This window comes from Drosophila takahashii, chromosome 2R (genome assembly GCF_030179915.1).
Source record: "Drosophila takahashii strain IR98-3 E-12201 chromosome 2R, DtakHiC1v2, whole genome shotgun sequence".
NCBI classification, from domain to species: domain Eukaryota; kingdom Metazoa; phylum Arthropoda; class Insecta; order Diptera; family Drosophilidae; genus Drosophila; species Drosophila takahashii.
Genome location: NC_091679.1, coordinates 43,221,106 through 43,243,908, shown reverse-complemented (window position 1 = coordinate 43,243,908; position 22,803 = coordinate 43,221,106). Strand labels below are relative to the sequence as shown.

At 43.5% G+C, this 22,803-nt stretch overlaps 3 protein-coding genes and 1 long non-coding RNA gene across 5 annotated transcripts; 3 read left to right on the top strand and 1 right to left on the bottom strand.

The window, feature by feature from the left end:
* Positions 1 to 21: 21 nt before the first annotated feature.
* Positions 22 to 798, top strand: LOC108060772 (cytochrome c oxidase assembly factor 1 homolog). The gene is made up of 2 exons (XM_017146632.3): positions 22 to 393; positions 453 to 798. The coding sequence occupies exons 1-2, from the start codon at positions 105 to 107 to the stop codon at positions 683 to 685; spliced, it is 522 nt and encodes a 173-aa protein (XP_017002121.2). The 5' UTR covers positions 22 to 104; the 3' UTR covers positions 686 to 798.
* cpa (F-actin-capping protein subunit alpha) lies at positions 690 to 2,790 on the bottom strand. The gene is made up of 3 exons (XM_017146631.3): positions 2,274 to 2,790; positions 1,977 to 2,146; positions 690 to 1,919 (listed from the first exon to the last, which is right to left on the bottom strand). Exons 1-3 carry the CDS (start codon positions 2,512 to 2,514, stop codon positions 1,470 to 1,472), a joined length of 861 nt encoding a protein of 286 aa, XP_017002120.1. The 5' UTR covers positions 2,515 to 2,790; the 3' UTR covers positions 690 to 1,469.
* A 6,861-nt stretch (positions 2,791 to 9,651) lies between these two features.
* On the top strand, positions 9,652 to 17,404 carry shg (E-cadherin shotgun). Its single transcript, XM_017146595.3, has 2 exons — positions 9,652 to 10,689; positions 12,432 to 17,404. The coding sequence occupies exons 1-2, from the start codon at positions 10,111 to 10,113 to the stop codon at positions 16,320 to 16,322; spliced, it is 4,470 nt and encodes a 1,489-aa protein (XP_017002084.2). The 5' UTR covers positions 9,652 to 10,110; the 3' UTR covers positions 16,323 to 17,404.
* Positions 17,405 to 18,641: 1,237 nt separating this feature from the next.
* On the top strand, positions 18,642 to 21,522 carry LOC138912264 (uncharacterized). Of its 2 annotated transcripts, none has more exons than XR_011417780.1 (4): positions 18,642 to 19,239; positions 19,631 to 20,134; positions 20,604 to 21,173; positions 21,265 to 21,522. It is a non-coding gene; the product is annotated as an uncharacterized lncRNA (long non-coding RNA). The 2 variants fall into 2 exon arrangements; XR_011417779.1 differs by having other exon boundaries at positions 18,643 to 19,239; positions 20,600 to 21,173.
* Positions 21,523 to 22,803: the final 1,281 nt, after the last annotated feature.

The following is a 22,803-nucleotide window of genomic DNA, read 5'->3' as shown; positions in this document are numbered from 1 at the left end:
ATTTAGAAAAATCGAACAACTGTCATCTCTAATACGGCACCGGCAAATAACGAATTATTACACAAGTAACAACAGATACTTTAAATAAAAACTATTTCACCAAGATGGTGCGACTAAGAATGCCCTCGAACAAAACACTGGGCAACATTTGCGTCTATGGCGCCGTGGCCTCCATTTCAGCGGTGATGTACATGAGGTGGAAAATGGAGGATCGTGTGAGATCCTGTGAGTACTACAAACTGGCCCTGAAGGCATTGCGCAGCCATCGAGGAGCCTCGAGTCTCCTGGGGGAGCCCATCAAGGACTTGGGCATAGATCTGTCCAATGCCAACAACAATTGCAATGCGGAGATGGCGCATTTCGAGGTTTCCGTGCGGGGCAGCAAAGATAAGGGTAAGCCGATCCTTGAATTTATTTACTAGATATTTATTTCTGTAATCTGTCATACCCAGGAACCCTCTTCTTTTGGGCCTCCCATCAGCCGGACAGAGGCTGGCTGATCGACCGACTGGAGCTGGAGACCAAACTCAATCCCGAGAAGCGCTTCCTGCTCAAGAAGTCCGAGGAACTGACCTTCGATCTGCCCGAGAGCCTGAGCAAACAGCCTGCTCAAGTGGATTCCAAAGTTAGTCTATCCGAAAGCAATCTGCTAAATAATAACGAAACTAAAACGCATACAAAGTGACGAGTTCCGATTCAATTAGTTTATTCTCATTAAATTTGACTAATTCAAGCAATCTTAAATGTTGTATAGTTATGTTATATTAATTACAAATTTATTGTTTTTATAAAATCAAAGTCTTTAGTTATTCTGTTTGTCTGGCGAAACTGATCAGTGGTTAAGCTTAGTTGGATATTCTCATGATCATATGCTCATGCTAGGCGGTGGTGAACAATCGGGAAAGCAGAAAACTTGAATGGGTGCTCTAATGATACCGCTTAAAGTACATAGTCGAGAGTCGGCTGGCTGGCTGGTCCACCTCCGATCCTGGCTGGCTCGTCTAGAGCGCAGATCTCGAGTTTGATTCGTTTAAAATTAGAATAATACATAGGTTAGAGGACATGATAAAATCCGCGTTTAATGCTCTTCTTAAACGATAAAGGCGACAATTGGTGGCGATCGTGACGCAGACGAGGCAGCAGTTCACCGTCATCGTCCGGGTAAAGTCATCCAAATGCTTGCAATCAATCGTTATATATGTCGCTATGTAACACATAATATATATATGTATATGTAGGTATATGTTCGTATGTATATAGCCGAATTACAGACATTATTTTGGGCATACTCCTGCTTAACTGCTGCTTCGGTTCGGATGTTCAGATGTTCGGCTGTTCTGGTGTTGTTAATGCTGATGATCGGATGATCGGATGACCGGTTCCTATGCTCGCTTGGCCATGGCAAGTGGAAGACTGTTGGGCCGCTTCGTCGACTGTGTCCGCTCCTCTTCCGCTTGCACCTCCTGGTCTTATTGCGTCTTCAGCTCCTTGCCAATGCTGTACGAGACGATTTTGCTCCAGTCGATCTTGGTCCTGGTGATGGGCAGCTGGCGGCGCATGGCCTTGAACGTTGTGTCCGACATGGTCTGGTAGTTCTCCGAGATGGCCAGCTGGTACTCGTTCTCGGCCTCCTCGATCAGGCGGATCACCTCCTTGGCCAGCTGCTGTTCGTTGCTGACCACCACGCTCTCGCGGCACTCCTTCGAGGAGACCAGCTGCACGTTGCCGTCCTCGTAGTAGTGCACCTGCACCTTCAGCACGCCCTTCAGCTCGGCCGAACCGCTGCCCGCCTGGAAGCTGACGTGCCACTGGGAGCGCCATCGGCCGTTCCAGTAGTTCTTCGGCTGGAACTGGTGGTCCTCGATGCAAATGGTCAGGGTGATCTGGTTGCCCTGCGCCTTACCGAACACGGAGCTGACCTGTGAAGGGAGTTCTAGGTTAGCGACAAGTCAGTGGTGGTTTCTATTCGATCCTACCCCGTGTCTATAGTGACTGGCAGTGTAGGCGAGCGTCTCTAAATCCAGGGCAGCCCGCCAGGGCTCCGCGGTGGCATCCGCATCCACGTCCTGGTAGTCGGAGGCCTCTTTCCTGAGGTGGTCGTATTTGAAGGCCTGCTTTGTGCGCGGATCGTAGAAGCGACCGTTGCCTGGAATGCAATGGCTTATCAGTTGTGTAGGCTAAAGATATCAAAGCGAAGCCCAAACAAAACCCAGGTGACTCATGGTGGTGGGTCTCTTGTCCATATTTAGGCATAGGAATAGGCATAGGCTCACCCAGATCGTTGTGCTCCGAGATGATGGCGTTGTGGTCGGTGCCCTCGATGCGGACCGGGGTCAGCTGGTCCTTGTTGTACTGGGCGAAGGCGTGGCTGGCCCCGTCCTTCAGCAGGGTGTCGTTCTTCAGCAGCTCCCGCACGTCGTTGAACACCTCGTTGAACTCGCCGGGCGGCGCGTGCAGGATGAAGTCCGACACAATGCGCACCTTCTCCGCATCGGTGATCGGGGTCTGCTCCATGGCTATGGTTCCACTGGGTGATTCACGAATTCAATTCGATGCGATTCGATTCGGGGCAGGGGCGGTTGTTTGGCTCGCTCTGATTTCCCTTCCGGTTCCCTGGGGGCTTCTGCTCTGGCCGGGATCGCTGTGCGGATTGCTGGGGGTGTTGCGCTGCAGCTGGAACTCTTCCTCGACCGTTTTCTTCGGCGCTATTACCTTTTTTCTTTCAGTTAATGGCCCAAGACGATGACGACTCGATTCCAAACCTATCGGTAGACCTCTTCTTCTTCGAGTTGAGGAGGCGTTTTTGTCCAAACCTATCGATACGAATCACTTTTTAGTGTGGTGTGACCGTTGGCCATGACCAAGTACCAACTAACGCCACCGATAGCGGTGGGCGATATAATATAATGAGGGTATTCCCTAAACTTTTGAATTGCTGAAAATTCAACAGAAAATTTCAGCCATAAAGGGAACGACCCGTTCTTGTTATTTGTTGAAAGTTATACGGAACTTAAGACATGTACAATTTGATTTATTATTGCTAGTTACTATTTAAAATTGTTACCAGGTTAAAATAACCACATATTTGCTTTCTAAGTTGATTTTGAAATAAATAATGTGTACTGGTGATACTAAAATGTTACAGAGGTGCCATGACTTTTTATAAAAAAGGTAAAAGCTCTGGCTTTTCAGAAATTCAACAAAATTTTCATTGCTGAAATTTCTGAAAGTTGACTTTGTATGGAACAGCTGATTAACAACTGACCAAAATTCAACAATTCAGCAATTCAATTCAGCTTAGGGAATACCCTGGTTGAATTGCTAAATTGTTGAAAATTCGACAGAAAATTTCAGCAATTAAGGGGCTGTCCATATATTACGTAATCACCTAGTGGGGGGGAGGGGGGCGGGGTGTCATTAAAATGATTATGTTTGATTACATGGGGAGGGGGGTCTTGCACAATGATTACGTAATCATTTTATATAAATTTTTTTATTTAAAGAATTTATTTTAAAAATTTTTTTGTGGCTGGGCGGCGAAAAAGAAAATGTTTAGTGGTTCAATCACACGAAGGACGCGAAGACCTGGAATAGCTTGACGAAGAGTATGTTGGAGATAATTTCAGCGTAGACGAACCGAATGTGTCATACCAAACTCCATTTATAAACAATATATAAGATTGGGTTGCATCTCCGTTTGAATCCACAGATTAAAACAAGAAAAATTTTATTCTTGAGATTACGTAATCATTGGGGGGGGTGTTTATTGAATGATTACGTTTGATCACCAGGGGGGGGGGGAGGTGTCAAAAATCACCAAAAACGTGATTACGTAATATATGGACAGCCCCTAAGGGGACGACACAATATGGTTTTTGTTGCATTTTCAAACAACTGTTATTTGTGGAAAAATTTCACTTAAGACATGCAAAATTTGATTTATAATTGCTAGTTACTGTCTAAAATTGTTACCAAGATAAAAAGAACCACAAATATGTTTGTGATACTAAAATGTTACAGATTTGCCATGACTTTTGATAAAAAAGGTGACAACTTTCGTTTTCAACGATTCAGCCTCGAGACTGTTAAATTACTAAAATTTCTGAAGAATGACTTTTTATGGAACAGCTGATTAGCAGCTGACTGAAATTCAACAATTCAACAGTTTAGGGAATACCCAGAATACAATGAAAGTATTCCCTAAACTTTCGAATTGTAAAAAATTAATTAGAAAATTCCAGCAATTCCAGCAATGGTTCTTGTTGAATTTTCCAACAGCTGTTATTTGTTGAAAGAAATAAAGAAGGTGACAGGTCTGGTTTTCAACGATTCAACCAAATTTTATTGGTTTCCTGTCAAGAGATTTGCACAGGTCAGTTCAGTTCCAGACTTTGAACGGTGAGTATATACAATTTTTTCTTACAATTTAGTACTAAAATCATCTTTGTCAATTCAATTTAAAGTCATTAGAAAAACCAGACAAAAAATAATATAAATTTACCTTTTACCTTAACCTAGGTTCTTTGGCAAATACCTGTCCCAACGTAGCATATATGATGATCCAGTACAGTTTTGATGTAACTTACCAAAGGCTGTTGTCCAAGCAGCGGTATATGGCTTTGCAGAGGCCACCTTGGAGGATTTAATTTTTTGGTGTCTTTTAATTTATTATTGCCATTACCAAATAGGCGTCACCGATGAAGAGGTTGAAAATTCACCACATGTATGTTGATCAAATCTAATTGATCATTTAATTTTTAACAAAATCTTTTTCAGATTACCAATTCAATAACGCTAAATATGGTAACGAATATTAGCACCAGTCAACACCAATATACCGCGCAAATGCTGGAAAACTTCAAACAGGACATAAACGCAGTCGCAGGAGACATTTCCCTAATAGAACAGATTAATGATCTGGTAAGGAATCCAAAGCCCTTTTTCATCCTTATAGATGAACTTTTTATGACCGAGGGGAGTATATAAACATTATTCTGTGTATTATTTTGTCATACACATGGATGTCGTCCAGAGCATGACAGCGGAAAGAATGAGGAAGACCCTTGAAAATGTTTGCACCTCGATCGAAGAATGGGGATTGACGAACTATTGCATCGCCATAGTTTCGGATGGAAACGCCATGAACCAGGGCACGGTACCTGACTGGTTTCCGGCCCCACATTTGTGGGACCAAGTAAATTTTCGGAGATGGCACGCGAAGAATTACTCGTACTTAGACTACGTTGTGGGAAAGGCGTACCGGACCCTGTTTACTCGTTCCGATTACAACTATGAAATTGACCAGTTGGTAGTATTCGAATCCTAACAAAGGTCAAGATCGGAGCTGCAGGCATTAAAAATTGCCATTAGACGTTTCTTCGCCATTTCCCCGGAGAAAACCTTTCTCCCAGTGTACGCAGACAACGAAACATTGGAGGTGATGGGCCTCCAGTCGTAGTGGTCCATTAATTTAGCCCTGGCCCCTAACGGGCCAGTTATATTCAAAATGATTCGAGATGATCCAATATATAAAATACATAGGTCAGTTCTAACCTTATTTATTTCCGCAGTCTTGCCTCCCAGTCTCTTTGACCTCTCCAATCGGAATAAATCTGAACGGGAGATTTGGCTTTCAATTCACCATTTCATGTGACCGCATTTAGCTTTACAACATAATCCCTCTAACGATTTACAGCATCGATAACAAATACTGAAATACTTGGCGCTTCATTTAAATTCACTAAACCTTGAGCGTTATGTTAGTCCGTTCCACGACACTCTAATATTAGGGATAATAGCGATTATCCAATCAAGGAATATTAGAAATGATAATAATAATAATGTCCCAATGTTAGAATAATAAATAAACAAAAATGTTTTAAAAACTTAATAATATTAATTTTAAGATTTATGATTTGACTATGAAACTATGATACATAAACATTAGACACAGAAAGGGAGCTAAAATCGGCAAGCCGAAGTCTATAAATTATTAAATTTTCATATTTATATTGGTAAAAAAAAAAGTATTTTTTACCATTTTGTAGCAGGCCGATCTGGTATTAATTGGAAAACGCGTTAATCGGTGGATATAGATCGATTGTAAGAACAAAAAGATACGGTCACACTTGCGCGGAAACGATAAATATAAGGTCCCTGCGGTCCGACTGGCCATTCTTTTTTAGTGTTTTGTGCGTGCTGGTTGACGCTCCTGATTATGCTGCACATTGCTAGTTGTATTAATAAAAATGTTTGTTTTTGTCACGAAAGGGCGCAATTTTTCTAAAACCCCTTCTTACTATTCTTTTGTCCAATCAAACACCCTAGGATTGTCCCGAAAGTGGGACATAAATACCCTATAACAATTATTATAGGTTAAACTGTGTCGCTTTTTCTGGCAGAAAGTGTAAGGGCCAACAAAAATTTGGTTCGGATTGCTCCATATATTCGTACATATTCGTATTTTCGAGCATTCCAGTTACGGACGTGGATGCGGTCCCACAAAAATGGAACCTCACTCCCACTTTTTGGAATCTGAACTAAGTTCATTGCATTTTCGTCCGAAATGAAGGCCAACAAGTACCGCTTCAAACCCCATTCGTCGAACTTCTCCAGAATTCTGTCTAAGGTGAATTTTATGCGCTCAGAAGTCAATTCCTCGCCTACATCCAGGTGAACTACCGGGATGCAGATTCCACTGACGTTCTCCACCGCAAAAACGTTCGCCTGTTAGGAAGCAACGAAGTCCCATCCATCGAGATAAATAATGAACTGCTGTTGGCAGTTGTCCCTGCTGCTTTTATTGACCTCTGATTTGATGTTAAAATTTGTTTCTGATTTGTGCCAATGAACTGGTCACCAGTAAGACCACTCTGCCTATTTGATAGGAGTGCGGCTTAATATTTATTTCAGCTTGGTATTTTAAGCTATATATTTTTTATCGAGGAAACATGAATATCAAAGTGAACCAACCAAATTCTGCCGGATATACCTAATGTGGATGCTCAGGTACATTTAGAGAGAATGCTAGAAGTTAGGGATTGCAATGATTGTTCTAGATCAGAGGGCACAACATCATTGAATGATCTATTGATGCCCAATTCACATAAAAGGTCACATATACTTCGTAAAATGATGTATATGACACGCTTAAGTACTAAACCACGGATATTAGTAAATGCCTCAATGTTACAAAATATTGAAAAAAATACGTATTCCAGGCTTGGACGCTCTTCAGTAAGTATATAATCAAAAGCAACGTCAAATGATAAATCAACAGTTTTCAATATGCTATCGACATTGTGTGTTTTCCGTATAAAAGAAGATGTAAATTGATCAAATAAACGACTAAATAGACTATTAGCGGCTGAGTGCAGAGGCCTTACATAACAGGCTTTAAGGTATTTTACATTGTGAATCGAACATTTTGTATCCTATTCCTGTGATTCTGTTCCTGACGTTTTGGATGTAAGAGGCGATAAATCCTAGCTTTCTAAGTTCGTCCACTATCCAGCTTTGTGGGGTTGAGGGGTGGAGATGGCGGATCATTACCCTGAATCCTTCGCCGACCTTTCTTTTGCGGGATACTGGCTACTTTTAAAGCCTTTTGAGCTTACTGCTGGGCTGAGTTTTTTTCTGATTGGTGCCATGGATGGTCACTAGTAGGACCACTCTGCCTATTAAATAGGAGAGTGACTTGGTATTTATTTCAACCGGTATGTTGGCTATATATAAATAGTGTGAACGGCTATTGCAGACGCCTAATATAAAGGCTTTAGAGGATTTTACATTGAGAACTTATTTTTAAAACATAGAGTTGGTATTAAAATTATTTTGAACATTAATTTGGTGGTAGGAAATATTTTAAAAATTAAATACTTGGTATTTTCAGAATAAAATATTTAAGCATAATACCGAATATTTGTACATTTGTTTGAATTTACTGAGTAGCGGCAGATTTAGGTGCAAAAATTGTTTGAAAAAGAGCTAATTATGACCATAATGTCGGAATATCGTTTACAAAAATATTTTTAAAAGGTTTTACAAAATAAAAATTTTAAAAAGTTTGTTTTTCAGAAATAACGCAGCTTTGCCGACAGAAATTGAAGTAGCGCTTGACCTCTATAGCTTGCAGGAGGGATCCCGGATCATTACCCTGAATCCTTTGTCGCCTGATGCGAGTGGGCTGGGACCTTATTTTCAAGCAAGACCGTTTTTATCGAATTGTATGCTTTCATGTCAACGGCTTGTATACGAATTCCGTTTCCTATTGTTGTCTTGGTTTGGTATTTGGATATACCAGCCCTACAATTTCGCTTTTCTAGTAGCGGAATGATTGCAGGTATGCTTGCTATATAAAATGGCGGGATTTTCTTGCTGACCGGAACTGTTTTCCATGGCCGGTTGTCTTGACAGACAGACAGACGGACATGGCTATATCGACTCGGCTAGTGACCCTGATCAAGAATGGGGTCGGAAACGCTTCCTTCTTCCTGTTACATACTTTTGCACGAATACAATATACCATTTTACTCTACGAGTAACGGGTAACATATTTTTATTGTGTGTAGATCCGATTGGCCAAAATTTGAAGCGGCTGTGTGCAGAGGCCTTAACAGAACTGTAAAGATGCAGCACTTTTAACAGAGGTAGTGTCGCCGGGGGGTGTATTCACTACTCAAGGATTGTGTATTTGCTAACGGCCATTTTTAAGATTTAATTAATTATACAATTCACCACACGTATGTTGAGTTAGTCAAATTGTATATTTAATTTTTTATGTATATATAAACATATATTTATTTATATATACTATTTTTGTGCGTATAAAATTGCATTTTTAAGCGGAATCGTGTTCACATATCCAAAAATCGCTTACTCTATCAAGGTGAATTCTCACCTATAGTCGATTTCTGTTTTGTTCTTCGTTTCGTGTACTCTTTGAATTTTGGTTTCAAATCAGTTCGATTTTCGAAATATCAAAAACATATTTTTAAAAATAGCGATCTTATCAGGGGAAAAAATATCACGGTATAATTATTTATTTTTATTAAAAAAAATATCGATATTTTGATATTTTTAAATATCTTTACATCATCTTTGTTTTCGATATTTCCTGGAGTTCGGTTCGCGGTGCGGGAAAATCGAATTGCAATTTAATGCTAGGTTTAATGGACAACAAAACGAACCATTAGTGAGCAACCCGTATTTTTATTCGGAATCAAAGGTGTGTAACGTCGCTCGTCGATTTCCAGGAGGATTTTGGCTAAAACTTGGCCATAATACGACAGTTAACAAGTGCCACCGCATCGCAGTGTTGTCAAGTGAAATTTTAAAATTTTTCAAACATTGAAAACCTTAACTCAAAATACATCACCGTTTTAGGCCCGTTTTCGAGCCAAAAACATAAACAAACCAAACAAAGGTTCGAATTTCGAAAGTGACTGAAAATTGTTTTTATCTTTTCACAGTGACTACCAAAAATATGGTTATAACAAAATTATAATGGCGTTCGTTTTTAGATTATATTTTAAGAATAATATCCCATAATAACGGCTGTAAATACGAGCTAAAACAATCGATGGTCGATAAAACATCGATATTTCCGAAAACTACACATCGATGCTTCCATCCACGCTTTGCCACCTCTATCAACGGCAGATTTTTTTTTGTTTTTGAATTGAGCGGTTGTGCGCGCGTCGATCGCGGTCTCGAAATCGGTTTGCATCGCTAAAACGATCAAAGTGAATCAAAATACGTTCTGCGTTCTTTAAAAGTAAAATAATTCGCCAAAGTGCAAGAATCACGTTGAAATACGGGCGAAAAGTGCCTTTTTATAACCAAGAGTTCCGTTCCGAGTTGGTAACACACATACCAACGCGTAGGACCGAAGCACACGCACACGAATGCGCGCGCTTCCAGGTGTGCGTGTAACCACAAAATCGAAAGGTGTGTGAGTGGAGTGGAGTTTATAAAATACTGGGTGATTCACGGAGAAGTGCTCACAAAAGTGCTGCTGCGGCTGAAAAAGAGAGTCTGAGATGGCGGATCGCCGCTAGAGGAGGAGAGTGTCCATCCGAGAGTGTCCCAACCAGAAGCCACTGCATCATAATGGCCGGCCAAACGACCAATACCAATACCAATCCCGCCCAGCAACAGACACACCAGCAGCACAAGCGAAAATGCCGCGATCTCGGCCGGCGCCTAATCCCCGCGAGACTCCTGCTGGGCGTCCTCGTGGCCATCAGCCTCCTTGCACCCGCCCTCGCACTCCAGTCGCCGCCGGACAAGAACTTCTCCGGCGACAACCGCAAGCCCGCCTTCCGCAACTGCGCCGGCTACGCCCCGAAGGTGAAGGAGGAGCAGTCGGAGAACACCTACGTGCTGACCGTCCAGGCCGACGACCCCGATCCCGACCAGACCATCCGCTACAGCCTCGTCCAGTCGCCCTTCGAGCGGCCCAAGTTCTTCATCCACCCCACCTCCGGCGTGATCACCACCACGCACACCTTCGACCGCGACGAGCCCATCCACGAGAAGTTCGTCTTCGTCACCGTCCAGGCCACGGATAACGGCCTTCCGCCGCTGGACGACGTCTGCACCTTCAACGTGACCATCGAGGACATCAACGACAACGCGCCCGCCTTCAACAAGGCGCGGTACGACGAGTCCATGTCGGAGAATGCCCAGGTGAGTTGCTCTTCCCCTTCTTGCTCTTGCCACTGCTGCTGGCCAAACTCGCGGACCCCGGATTACTGCGGTTTGGCCAAGTCAGTGGGTCGGCACTAGAGTGATGTCATTCCTTCGTATTTGCCCCCCATCCGTGATGTCATGTACCTAACTCAATTGTCTTCGGAATACTGGGAAATACTGGGAAAAGGTTTTGGTTAGGTTCAGGTAATATTATTTAGGGATTTTACATTTATATCATTTCTAGGAAGAGTTTAGTAAAAGTTTAGAAAAATAAAATTCAGGTTTTTGAAAGAAATGTTATTTTTCACAGACTAGCAATCTATTGGTTTTTAAATTTATAAAATTTCTAAGAAAGGTTTTCTGAATATTGCATGGAAAATCTTAAGAAAATCTTTCAAAAAATCCAAGATTTAGTTATGTAGAACTTATGATTTTAATACAGGGCAAAAATGTTTTTTACAACAGTAAACCAAAAAATGTATATTTTAAAAGTTTATTCCGGAGAGCTGAAAATCTCTTTCTGACGAAAGTTGGAACATAATATTTGGGAATTGGTTGGGGGGAGTGTTCATTATTGCGAGCTAGCTACTACTAGTTAAATTGAATGATAGAAAATTATAAAGTCTACAAACAATGGACTTTTAGGTATTATTTTTCCGCGAGTGCTGGCTTTTATGGGTCATTGCCACTTGCAACCTCCATCCCCTGCCCACCTGGCATTCCCTCAGACTGCCTTAGTCTCCAACTGTCGCACGTCCTGCAGTTTGTGCGGCGCTAATTAACCACTTGGCCAGTTCATGGGCGAACATCTTCTTGGGCGGAACTAGCAACTAGTTTTCGCTTGGCGTAGGAGGGCCACTCAACCACTCGACCACTCGGAGACGGGTTTTGGGTTCATTGCTCGTTCGCTCGATACTGGAAACCTTGAAACCCTTTCCAACGCCCTGGGCCGCCTTTTCTTCTACGCCATTTCCATGCTTGCAACTAGAAAAACTTGTCGTCGAGCCAAATAACCAAGGGCAACCAATCAGCTTAGCGGCGCGGAGGTGGGAAAACTAAATTTACCTAAATGCTTGTAAAAGTAGTTATTTAGGAACTAATAATGGGAAAATTATATTAAAGTTATTTATATAAGAAGATAAAAGACGCTTAAAAAGTTGGGAAGATTTTTTATTTTATTTATTAGAATTTCTTAGATAAAAAGATTACAAAAATAATTACCTATGTAAAAAAAAAATATTTTAACAAAGCAAACATTTTATTGAAGCATTTACAATTAAGGCTTGGAAGAATATCGACAGTTTTCTATATCGCGATATTTAAAAGGAGATTTCCCTTGAAAAAATCTAAATTATCGTATCAATATCGAAAATATCGATCATTTTCAGGCTCTAGTTCACAAGCATCATAAATTCTTCGAATAAATATTTTAACTTTTAAAAACTTACATATGGAAAAAGACCCTAAAGCAGCCCAGGAATAACACTACCTTTCTTTTTATTGATTTCCTCTTCAAGCCCCCCACCAAATGATGTTTATTTTAGCAACGCTTTGTCGTCAGTTAAATTTCCGCGAAAAGGTTTCAGTTCGACTTAGGCTTTGGCTTAGGTAGCATTAGAAAATATAAAAGGTCGAGGGACATGTGTTGGCTGGTTTGGGCAAACTTGCAGGAAAGTTAGCAGAGAGTAGCAGAAATCCCCCAAATACCCCTGGCTTTATCCACTACCTTCTACTTGCAGCCCGACGCGGTGGTGATGTCCATCAGTGCCAGCGACTTTGACGACGGCAACAACAGCTTGGTGGAGTACGAGATTCTGCGGGAGCGCGACTTCCAGTACTTCAAGATCGACAAGGAGTCGGGCATCATCTATCTGAAGCGGTCGATCGACAAGCGACCCGGCCAATCGTACGCGATAATAGTAAGGGCCTATAATGTAGTGGATCCGCCGCAGGATGCGCAGATAGAGGTGCGCATCCGGGTGGTGGAGTCCTCGATTAAGCCACCTTCGTTCGTAAATCCCATCGACACACCCATCTACCTGAAGGAGAATCTCAAGAACTTCACCCATCCGATTGCCACGCTGCGGGCCGTTTCCAATATGCCGGACAAGCCGGAGGTGATCTTCGAGCTGAACACCGGGCGCACGGAGCAGACGAACAGCAAGAACACCTTTGTGTTCAACCAGATCGGCAACGAGGTGACCATTAGCCTGGGCAAGACCCTCGACTACGAGGCCATCACGGACTACACGCTCACCATGATTGTGCGCAACACGCACGAACTGGGCACCGAGCACCAGATCAAGATCCAGGTGGAGGACGTCAACGACAATATACCCTACTACACGGAGGTCAAATCGGGCACGATTCTGGAGAACGAACCTCCTGGCACGCCGGTGATGCAGGTGCGCGCCTTCGACATGGACGGCACGGCGGCGAATAACATAGTCTCCTTTGAGCTGGCCGACAACCGGGAGTACTTCACCATCGATCCCAATACGGGTAATATTACAGCCTTGACTACTTTCGATCGGGAGGAGCGTGACTTCTATAACGTCAAGGTGATTGCCAGCGATAATTCACCCTCCAGTTTGTTTGACAACGGGGAGCCTAATCGGGGCCACCAGGTATTCCGCATTGCCATCGGCGACAAGAACGACCACAAGCCGCACTTCCAGCAGGATAGATATTTAGCGGAGCGACTGCTCGAGGATGCCAACACGAATACGGAGGTGATTGAGGTGAAGGCCGAGGACGAGGACAACGCCTCGCAGATCCTCTACAGCATCGAGAGCGGCAATGTGGGGGATGCCTTCAAGATTGGCCTGAAAACAGGCAAGATCACCGTGAACCAGAAGCTGGACTACGAAACTATCACGGAGTACGAACTAAAAGTACGCGCCTTCGATGGCATCTACGACGATTACACCACGGTGATTATCAAGATAGAGGATGTTAATGACAATCCGCCGGTGTTTAAGCAGGACTACAGCGTGACCATCCTGGAGGAGACCACCTACGACGACTGCATTCTCACTGTGGAGGCCTACGATCCCGATATCAAGGATCGCAATGCGGAGCAACACATTGTGTACTCGATTCACCAGAACGACGGCAACCGCTGGAGCATCGACAACAGCGGCTGCCTGCGACTGCTGACCACGCTGGACCGCGATCCGCCGAATGGCCACAAGAACTGGCAGGTGCTGATCAAAGCGAACGATGAGGATGGCGTAGGGACATCAGTAAGCGCCGTGAAGGAGGTGACGATTACGCTGAAGGACATCAACGACAATGCTCCCTTCCTGGTCAACGAAATGCCCGTCTACTGGCCGGAGAACCGCAATCCCGGCCTGGTGGTGCAGCTGCAGGCGAACGACTACGACGACACCCCGGGTGCGGGCAACTTCACCTTCGGCATCGACAGCGAGGCCTCCGCGGACATCAAGACCAAGTTCAGCATGGACGGCGACTACCTGCACGCCAATGTGCAGTTCGATCGGGAGGCCCAGAAGGAGTACTTCATCCCCATTCGCATCAGTGACTCTGGTGTTCCCCGCCAGAGTGCCGTGAGCATCCTGCACCTGGTCATCGGCGATGTGAACGACAATGCGATGAGCGAGGGCTCGTCGCGCATCTTCATCTACAACTACAAGGGCGAGGCGCCCGAGACCGACATTGGTCGCGTGTTCGTGGACGATCTGGACGACTGGGATTTGGAGGACAAGTACTTCGAGTGGAAGGACCTGCCGCACGACCAGTTCCGGCTGAATCCGAGCACCGGAATGATCACCATGCTGCTGCACACCGCCGAGGGAGAGTACGAGCTATCGTTTGTGGTCACCGAGGAGTCGATGTTCGTGCCCCGTCACTCCGTGGACGCCTATGTCACCGTGGTGGTGCGCGAGCTGCCCGAGGAGGCGGTGGACAAGAGCGGCAGCATCCGGTTCATCAACGTGACCAAGGAGGAGTTCATCAGCGTGCCGCGCGACATTCAATCCCCCGAGGCGCTCTCCCTCAAGGATCGCCTGCAATTGTCGCTTTCCAAGCTGTTCAACACCTCCGTTTCCAATGTGGACGTGTTCACGGTGCTGCAGAACGAGAATCGCACGCTCGACGTGCGCTACTCGGCACATGGATCACCGTACTACGCCCCGGAAAAGCTCAACGGCATCGTGGCCCAGAACCAGCAGCGCCTGGAGAACGAACTCGATTTGCAGATGCTGATGGTGAACATCGACGAGTGCCTCATCGAGCGCTTCAAGTGCGAGGAATCCTGCACCAATGAGCTGCACAAGAGCTCGGTGCCGTACATGATCTACTCGAACACCACCTCGTTCGTGGGCGTGAATGCCTTTGTGCAGGCCCAGTGCGTCTGCGAGGCTCCTTTGATGCGGCCCTGCCTCAACGGAGGATCGCCGCGTTTCGGGGAGAACGATGTGTGCGACTGCATTGATGGGTTTACCGGACCCCACTGCGAACTCGTTTCCGTGGCCTTTTACGGCTCTGGTTATGCCTTCTACCAGCCCATTGCCGGCTGCAATAACACCCAGATCAGCTTGGAGATCACGCCGCAGATCGACGAGGGTCTGATCCTGTACCTGGGCCCCCTGAACTTCAATCCCCTGCTGCCCATCTCCGACTTCCTCTCCCTCGAACTGGACAACGGCTACCCCGTGCTGACGGTGGACTACGGCTCGGGGGCCATTCGCATTCGCCACCAGCACATCAAGATGGTGGCCGACCGCAGCTACCAGCTGGACATCATCCTGCAGCGCAAGAGCATCGAGATGACGGTGGACAACTGCCGGCTGTCCACCTGCCAGACGCTGGGCGCGCCCATCGGACCGAATGAGTTCCTCAACGTGAACGCCCCGCTGCAGCTGGGTGGCACGCCGGTGGACCTGGAGCAGCTGGGCAGGCAGCTCAACTGGACGCACGTGCCCAGCCAGAAGGGATTCTTCGGCTGCGTCCGCAACCTGACCATCAACGAGCAGACCTACAACCTGGGCATGCCCTCCTACTTCCGCAACATCGACAGCGGCTGCCAGCAGTCGGTGGCCGTGGCGTTTAGCTTCGGCATCGATCGCAACTTCATCATCGCGATTATCGTCTGCCTGGCGCTGCTCATGATCATCCTGCTGGCCGTGGTGGTGCAGAAGAAGCAGAAGAACGGCTGGCACGAGAAGGACATCGACGACATCCGCGAGACGATCATCAACTACGAGGACGAGGGCGGCGGCGAGCGGGACACGGAGTACGATCTGAATGTCCTTCGCAGCCAACCGTACGAGGAGAAGCTGTACAAGGACCCCTATGCGCTGCAGTCGAGCATGCGGGATCCCAACGAGATACCGGACATCGCCGACTTCCTCGGCGACAAGAAGGAGAACTGCGACCGCGACGTGGGCGCCACCACGGTGGACGATGTGCGGCACTATGCCTACGAGGGCGACGGCAACTCCGACGGCAGCCTGTCCAGCTTGGCCTCCTGCACCGACGACGGCGATCTCAACTTCGACTACCTGTCCAACTTTGGGCCGCGCTTCCGCAAGCTGGCCGACATGTACGGCGAGGAGCCCTCGGACACGGACTCCAATGTGGACGACGACCAGGGCTGGCGCATCTAGGAATCTTCGCCAGCAGACGTAGAAATTGAAAAGACTTTTTATATGCTAAGAGTTGTACGGATGTTGATAGTGTCAAGGGACGAGGAGCCGGCCTAGCCGGTCCCAAAGTCGGGATTCAATACCCATATGGGTAAACTATATATTATATATATATATATTTTTATGGAGGAGTTTTGCAAGGGCCCGGGGGAACAAGTTTTTGTTTTTTGTTTTGTAAATGCAAAAAGTGATCTTGATCTTACGTAAATGAACTATTTAAACTAGCGCTAACACTAATTTGTAGCCAAGCAACTGCGAACAAACCACAAACTTCTGCAGACTTCTTGTTATTGCTTCGATTCCACACACAAACGAGTTAGAAATACAAATGATCGAAATAGAAATGTCCGAAATATTCCTATAAAGCGAATTCGAAATCAGTATGCTTAAGAATTCATAATACCAACCCTAGTTAGTAGGCTATTTTAGTTGAACATACATTACACAACAAAGTATGAAGAATTATATCGCATTAGCTCTTCGACAGACAGATCTTCAATTAGAAAGGAAATAAACACAAAATCAAAGCTGAACTAAATTCGATAAGACAAGTCGGTACATCTAAGTTAACACAGTAATCTTAATTTATCTAGAACTTTAAACCCTATCAATATCAGTATAAGTTCTTGGGGTTGTCTTCTAGTACATGTATAAATCAGTTTAACCTAATCTAAACTTATCCAATCGAGAGGGAGCCCCGAAGTTCCGAGACTTCCTGTAATTATGAACGTAACACGCGTGCAGATATATATCCATGTTATATTAAAAGGGATATATGATATATATATTCAAATACATATATATGTAAGTGAAAATGTTCAATAAATCAATGCGATATGTATTTTTGTAAGTCTTTTCCCATAGCCGCTAAGAAGAGTCTTAAGAGCCGCAAGCTGACATTTATTACTGTTAAGGAATAATAGAAAAGTTGAGATACTTTATTTATATACAAGGTACATATTAATTGTGTAATTTACAACAAACGAAAGAGCCACACAAACACACATCAATTGTGTTAAAATAAAAAATATAATAAAATCGAATACATTTCCGTGTTGATCACTTAAAGCGGGCGGGAGATAAGCGATTGGGAAAGCGTTATGTTCGATTGGAGGTGCATTATATAGGCATCTCAGCTACCCTTGGTATTATTAGAACTACACAGGAAAAAATTGACAAAAGATCAGATTGATATGTACTGGTGAATTTTATTTTGTTTTGAGATCAAGTTATTCATATCATTTTGACATGAATAAAGATTTAGCTTATCTTATTTTACATTAAATGTTCAAAGAATACTGAATTTGGTATTTTATATGATGCGATAAATTTCTCATAAGTCATATCCGTTTTTTGTTGACATGAAATAAGGTACAGTTACAGACCCTATTCATATCGAGTTTTGTTTTCTATGCAATGAAAATGTACACAATAGCTCAAGCTAGTTAATAACTGTGCCAGACGAATAGAAATATATTTGTCTGAGTATATACTATGTAGACATTTATATAAATGGTAAGTCATTGACTGGAGGCGTCGGCGTTCGCGTCGGCTACTGTAAACTGTAAGCGGAGGAAAAGCGTCATTATCTTATCAGCGGAAAGTAGGTTACGCTTGCCTTTGGATTCGTTCGTTCGTTTTCCAACAAAATCGATTGCGGCACAAGTCAATGGACAAAATTGGAGCGGTTCATTGGGTAAACAAGCGGCAAGTGGGCAAGAAATTGAAGGAAAAAATGTGTATTCATTGCAGCAGGTGCACTTTTATTCCACACAGCTGCGTTTTGTATCTATGATCGCTGACGCAGAGAACTTCATTAAGATTTGCATGGCCGATATGTCAAGGCATCCGAGGGTATCTGTTAGATATGAGTTTCCAGCCAGATGGATGTGCTGCAGCTGCTGTCTAGATGTCCTTTCAGGCTGAAAATTAATGAGTCTTGGTATGAAACCGAAATAAATCAAAACTCCCTCTTCATTTATTTTAAAGCACAAAAGAGTTTACAAGAGTTGTGTGTGTTTTCCAGGGAAATTAAGTTTCAATTGACCCTTCAAACATATCAAAACATTTTAAAAGCCAAAAGAAACTTGAAGTGTCTTTCTTTCGAATTTATCACTATGTATAGATGTCAAGGGTCCATCAAATATTCAAATTTCGGATCAATTAAATGCACCCTCAACCTCAAGCTTCGAGTACTTTGAAAGACCATAAAAAACCCTAAAAATTTCTTGGTATCGAAATGTGTAGATTGCGGAAATGCCCGCCAGAAAAAATCGATCTACCGACGACAGATGTCTTTTCAATTTTTCGTTTTAAGACTCAAATTCCAGTAAAAGCAAAAACAAGACAGAAAAGAAAAAATTTGTGCCGGACATGCCGACGTGAGGTTTCACCGGCAACAACATGTGGCTCTGAGCTGAAAGATCCAAAAGGAAGCTCCGCAGAACAGGCGAAAATCGGCAAGAAAAATGGTTGAGTAATCAAATAACCTCTTCTGGCTACCTGCGCAGCTGCAGCTGCCAACGCACTACTCATCCTCAGGTGTGTATGGGCCCGATTCTTTAGTTATAACCCCTGGGATGTTTGGCCAGTGGATTAACATAGCGTAGAGAAAGAAAGAGAGGAGAAATCGAGATCCCAAGAGGAACCAAGAAGAACCCAAGCCAAGATGAGAGCTACCTGAGAGCCCAGCTCACCTCACTCACACCCTCAGATATTCCCGCATTCAGATACAGATACAGGTACCAGCTGTACTAGAGATACGCTCAGATACTCACCCATACCTGGGCGAATTTTAACGGAAAAATGAAAGCAAATCTTTGTAGCCAGCAAGTTGGCTTCAGGAAAAACCAGTATTTCCGAAGCGGCTCCGATCGAGGTGTGTATCTGTTGGCCGGAAGACTCTCTTCGACTGAGACTCTCATGTTCATGCTCTTCGTGTTCAAGTTGCAGCTACCCAATGTTTTCACTCAAGACTGTTCTTCAGATACAGAAATACCAACTGACTCAAAGTTTTTTGCCTTCTTATAGCTTTTACTTGGAAGTTTATGTTGAGGTTTTTATTTTGCGGATTTATTGGTTGCCATTGGAGGTTCTTTTACTACAGCTTATAACTTAATTGTGTTTCTTAACTACCTATTAAACGTTGTTCTTAAACACCCAAGCTATTAAAAATATTGATTTCATTTCAGAAGTCAAATCGTCTTATTATTATAAGTTTAATATTCAATATATCATCTTAATGTATAAAATTCTCGTTAACATTTTAGGGACTTAGGACTTAGGAGAATTTTTTAAACCTAGATAGTGAGACTTTCGGATTCCAACTACTCTACTCCAAACTCAAACTCACCTCTTTCTGTCACGCACGAATCGAACGACTCCCGCGTCTTTCTGCAGACACAGAGATAGAAACAGAAACAGCTAAAGATACAGATACTGCCACAGCTGCCAATGGATATATACATAAGTATTGATGGGGCACGTCTTGGCGTTTTACTACCTGTTGATGGGGAAAGATGCTGCTGCCAAGGTCTCGCTTTGATTAATTACGGTGGAACGGAGTGGAGTGGAGCGACCATGAGCGGAATGTCCACGGATGAGCCGTCGAATGCAAGACGGCCGGGATGCCCATTAACACTCGCTGACTATTCATCACAGTTTCAATTACCAGACTGGCCAGACAAACCGACTACATTGATTTGAATTATTGAAGAGGGCATCGCCGTAAACACTGATATTATGGGCCAGTTCATTACACTCTGCAAGTGAGCGTAAGTAGTATATCATTATTTTTCATTCGGTGGGCCATGAATCCCTTTTGTCAACCCATACTTTTCATAGCTCGTTATATAGTCCAACTAAAAAATAACAATATGTTTATTTTTTATTTTTTTTATAGCTGTCATAGACCAACTCATTTTGCAAAAAATCTATTTGATATATTGCTGCGGAAGTAATGGTGACTCCCTTCATTTTCCTTATCTAAAAGACACTTTACCTTTCATATAAAAATGTGAACCCCAGGCTTTAAAGTCAAAGAATAATAAAATGTTATATGATGTTTTAAATTTTATGATAGGGTTATAATTTATTTTATAACCTATTAATTTGATAATTTGTAACTCATAAAAATTTATATAGGTAGAGTTTCCCGTTTCCGCTGTGAATATACTCGCAGTAAATAGATACCAGATGATCTAGAGATTTTCGCAAATTAATTCCTCCCTCTTCCGCAGGCAGTTTATAATTATTTCCCGTGACCCCGGGGCATTTGACCAATTCCAGTTCCTTTGGTCGTTCTCCTCCAATGAGCACACACTCCGAGAACCCAGAACCCAGAAACCCATGGGAAAATGCAACGTTTGGCTGCTCGGATCTGGGCGGAATATGCACTTATGCACTTACATGATATATGGCGACCGCAAACGGTTTCCCTTGGCCATCTTATCACCATGACGCCTTGTACGGCACTAATAACTCTATGAAGTCGGTACGTGGCTTCTGTGCTAAAACGCTTATTAGTTGGCCCGCCGATCCCGAAGAATCGGAATGCATAATGATGAGGCAGCCCGGCCTGGTCATAAAGGGAAATTTTCGAAGAGAAGACGATAAAATGCTGACCATCGGGACGTGCCCGCTTGGAGTCGATTCTTTGCGATCATCGATGCCCGGCACGTACTTGCGCCTGATTTGTGGCGATCAGCAGGGATCGCTTGAAAAACACTCGTGGCAGAAATAACAGGCCCGGGATTAGAGGAACCATAACCACCGAAAACCGATTCTCGGAATGCAGAAAAAATAGCAAACAAGGTGAGCAAATTCACACTCAACCACAGACTCATACCCATACTTACACTCATATCTTTTTTCCCCTGGCTTTCGTATTTGGGTTTCTGTGCAGGTGCTTTGTCTCCATTCCATTGCTCGGCTGAAAGCCGAAACACTTTGAAAAAATACTGCAATCAAAGCAGAAAATATGGTCTTAAACTAGTTTCGCCACGTTTTCGCTGAAATTGAGACCGGCACTTGACTTGACACTAACGCTGGCCAAATATCAGAAGGCAGAAGGCCAGGCGGTCTAAACAAAAACAGAACTGAGCAAAGCAAAAATCAAGAATCAGCAAAAAAAGAAGAGAAGAATGCTCAAAAACTTTTAAAATCTAATGCCATATTTTTGTTTGGTTTATTAAAAAATATAGAAATGCTAAACAAATAATTTGGGTAGACTCTTGGAACTAAATAAAATATATACAAATTTAAAAAATTTAGTTCAAATGAAATTCTATTTATGTTAATAAAGCACTTTATTTTTAGACAATAATAATTATTATTACTGAGAATGCTTTGTGGGGACTAATTCAAATAAATTAAAAGTTCAGGGATAGCTTCATATATTTCGTAATATTAATTAAACTTCAGCTGAGATCTCTTGGCTGATCCACACCCCTTAACTCACACACATTGCCAACTATCAGTGCCAATCTAATCGAATGGTTTTTGCTCAGCAAGCCCACAGAATCGAACATATTGTTCACATTACACACATTCATTAGACATGACATAATATTTGATTAAAAACAAAAGCGGAAATCGGCGAACGTAGATGTAGACCAACTGGCAATATCTCGGGGTGAAGTTTGTTATAAAACTGGAAACATATTGCAGTTGACTACCGACAAACACCAAATCAAAGAGACCCATAAAATGCTGCTGGACTAAAGGAGTGGTAGAAAGTATGACTAAAATATGTATTTTACCGCAAAAGGGTGGCATTCCGAATCATCGGTGGTGGTTGGAATAATGCACTCGCGGCAAGGAAAAGCAAAAACTACCAAACAAAACAAAGGGCAAAACTCGAATGGGGAACAGCGAGAACAATAAAATTAAAATGAAACTTCGCTGGAAACCCTACAAGTGAAATATGACCCTAATACAACTGTCCCAAGGCGGGGGAAACAATCAACCCTGCCGCCTCCGCCAAAATCCAGAGCAGGAATACTCACAAAGTGGGTCTCCAAACTCCGATCGAACCAGAACAACCCCCGGAACAACGATGATATGACAAAGGTGAATTGTTCAGTGCCCAATGACAACTGCATGCTCGAGTTCGGATTGCTCGGGTTCCGATCCCTCATTGATAAGCCCCTGAGCACCGCATGAAATATGGGGTCTGCTGAACTGGAATGCATTCGTTTTGTTCATTTCAACATTCCAAACGAGCGGGTTGGTGGAGAGACCCATCTATTCTTGTTTGCAGATTGCACGATGTATGCACTAGATAGTGGATATCTTTTTTTTTGTGTGTTCCCGACAACTGTTTGATAAATGGCGCTCTCTATCTGGTGAAGCTTCCTCAAATCCCTTTGATCGTAAATATTTATTCACAAAAAATTTGCCAACAATGCAGAAATGTCGCCCAAGATCATCAGAAAAGCACGTT